Here is a 1,727-nt window from a genome sequence, read left to right on the forward strand (position 1 = left end):
GCATGAGGGCTGTGCTTGCAGCAAGGTTTCACAAGACAAGGCACCCAGATTTTTTCTTCCCACGCCTGGCTTGCAGAGCAGCTCTCGTGGCCATTTCAAAAACCTCTCTCACTCCATCTTTGGTCTTTGCTGAACACTCCATGTACCCAAAGGCGCCAATCCTGTTTGCCATATCTCTGCCTTCTTCAGGTTTTACTGGCTCCTAGCAAAGAGAAAAGAGCGCTTATAAAGCTAACAGTGTTACTTATATACACATACAAAGTAGGCACAGAATATTTACATTCAACTAGAAGACTTGGAGAAGGATTGTGGCATGCAATAACCACCCCTCCCCAATATCTCCAGTAAACATGCTCTTTTCTAGAAAGTACAGGGAATGAAGAGGTTAGAGCAGCACTGGGAGATTGAAGAAAGAATCTAGGGCAAGCTTTAGGTATTTCTCTAGTTTACAGAGAACTGAATGCCAAGAGGTGGAATTAGGGCCTGCCTTGAGGCAGAGAAACTAGTGAGTTTTTCTTTTTGAAAAAAGCCTTGAACTCACAGTAATCCTCCTTCTTCAGCCTCATGAGTGCTGGGAACACAGGTGTATGGCACCATAGCCAACACTTTTTGTTTTTGTGGTGTTGAAGATGGACTCAGGGCCTCCAACATGTTAGGCTAAGTGTCATATCCCCGGCCACTAGGCCACAGGCTTGAGAAGCCAAGAACCCACATCTCTACCATCGCTTTATAATAAAGGCGTAGGTAAAGGCATTAGAACTTTCTGCCTTTAGGTTTTCTGATTATTCACTTCTTTTTTTTGCGGAACCAGGGATTGAACTCAGGCTCTTGCGCTTGCCAGGGAAGCGCTTGTTCCACTGAGCCATCTCCCCGGCCCTAGGCTTTCTGATTATTCAGTAGTTACTAATTTATCTTTGGCTTCACAAGGATCCAGGTAATAAGTTAGAGAAAGAAATCAAAAGCTCACTGAAGCTCTGAGGTACTAACTAGGACAGTTCCTTCCTAGGTTGGTAGTCCTTGAGGGTTCACTTATTTTCATCAGAGACATTCCAAGTTTGTTGATACAGATCAGTGATAGAGCACTTGCCTAACATATATATGCACAGTCCTAAGTTCATCTGCCCAGAATAATAATAAAAAGCCCCAACAAAAACATACCCAAACAGAGACACACTAGGGTGGGGGTTGTTTATTTTAAGACAGGAGGGTCTTGCTGTGTAGTTCAGACTGGCCTCAACCTTAGTGATCCTGCCTCACCTTCTTGAGTGTTGGGATTATAGGCATGTGCTGTCATAGGAGCCCACACTGAGGTTTCTCTATGTGAATACAGAGTAAGAGTGGTCATGAGGCAACCAAGTTCAAGAATGTTATCGAAAGGCTGGTGTAATGGTATATGTCTCTGATCCCAGCACTCCAGAGGCTGAGCCAAAAAGAGTGCTGTAAGTTCCAGACCAGCCTGGGCCTGGGCCGCACGCAAATTCAACGCCAGCCTAGACTACACAGTGAGAACCTGGTTCAAAACCAAAAAAGAATGGAATACAGAGGCTTGTCCCAGGCCAAACCTGCTTCATCTTGGCTAACTCCCGTCTTGTGTGCTCATCATTCCGAAGATCCTTCTTGTTTCCAACCAGGATAATGGGTACATTGGGACAGAAATGCTTTACTTCTGGAGTCCATTTTTCTGGGATGTTTTCTAAACTATCAGGGCTGTCAATGGAGAAACACAT

At 44.8% G+C, this 1,727-nt stretch overlaps 2 protein-coding genes across 2 annotated transcripts in view; both read right to left on the reverse strand.

Moving 5' to 3' along the window:
* The window catches only part of LOC111813541 (ras-like GTP-binding protein O-RHO), a 58,107-nt gene that overhangs the window by 32,030 nt on the left and 24,350 nt on the right, over window positions 1-1,727 (reverse strand). The window lies entirely within an intron of this gene.
* Window positions 1-1,727, reverse strand: LOC101580678 (transforming protein RhoA). Its single transcript, XM_004625242.2, has 2 exons — window positions 1,563-1,727; window positions 1-202 (listed from the first exon to the last, which is right to left on the reverse strand). The coding sequence occupies exons 1-2, from the start codon at window positions 1,725-1,727 to the stop codon at window positions 29-31; spliced, it is 339 nt and encodes a 112-aa protein (XP_004625299.1). The 3' UTR covers window positions 1-28.

This window comes from Octodon degus, unplaced genomic scaffold (genome assembly GCF_000260255.1).
Source record: "Octodon degus isolate 3935 unplaced genomic scaffold, OctDeg1.0 scaffold00008, whole genome shotgun sequence".
In the NCBI taxonomy this organism is placed as follows: Eukaryota; Metazoa; Chordata; class Mammalia; order Rodentia; family Octodontidae; genus Octodon; species Octodon degus.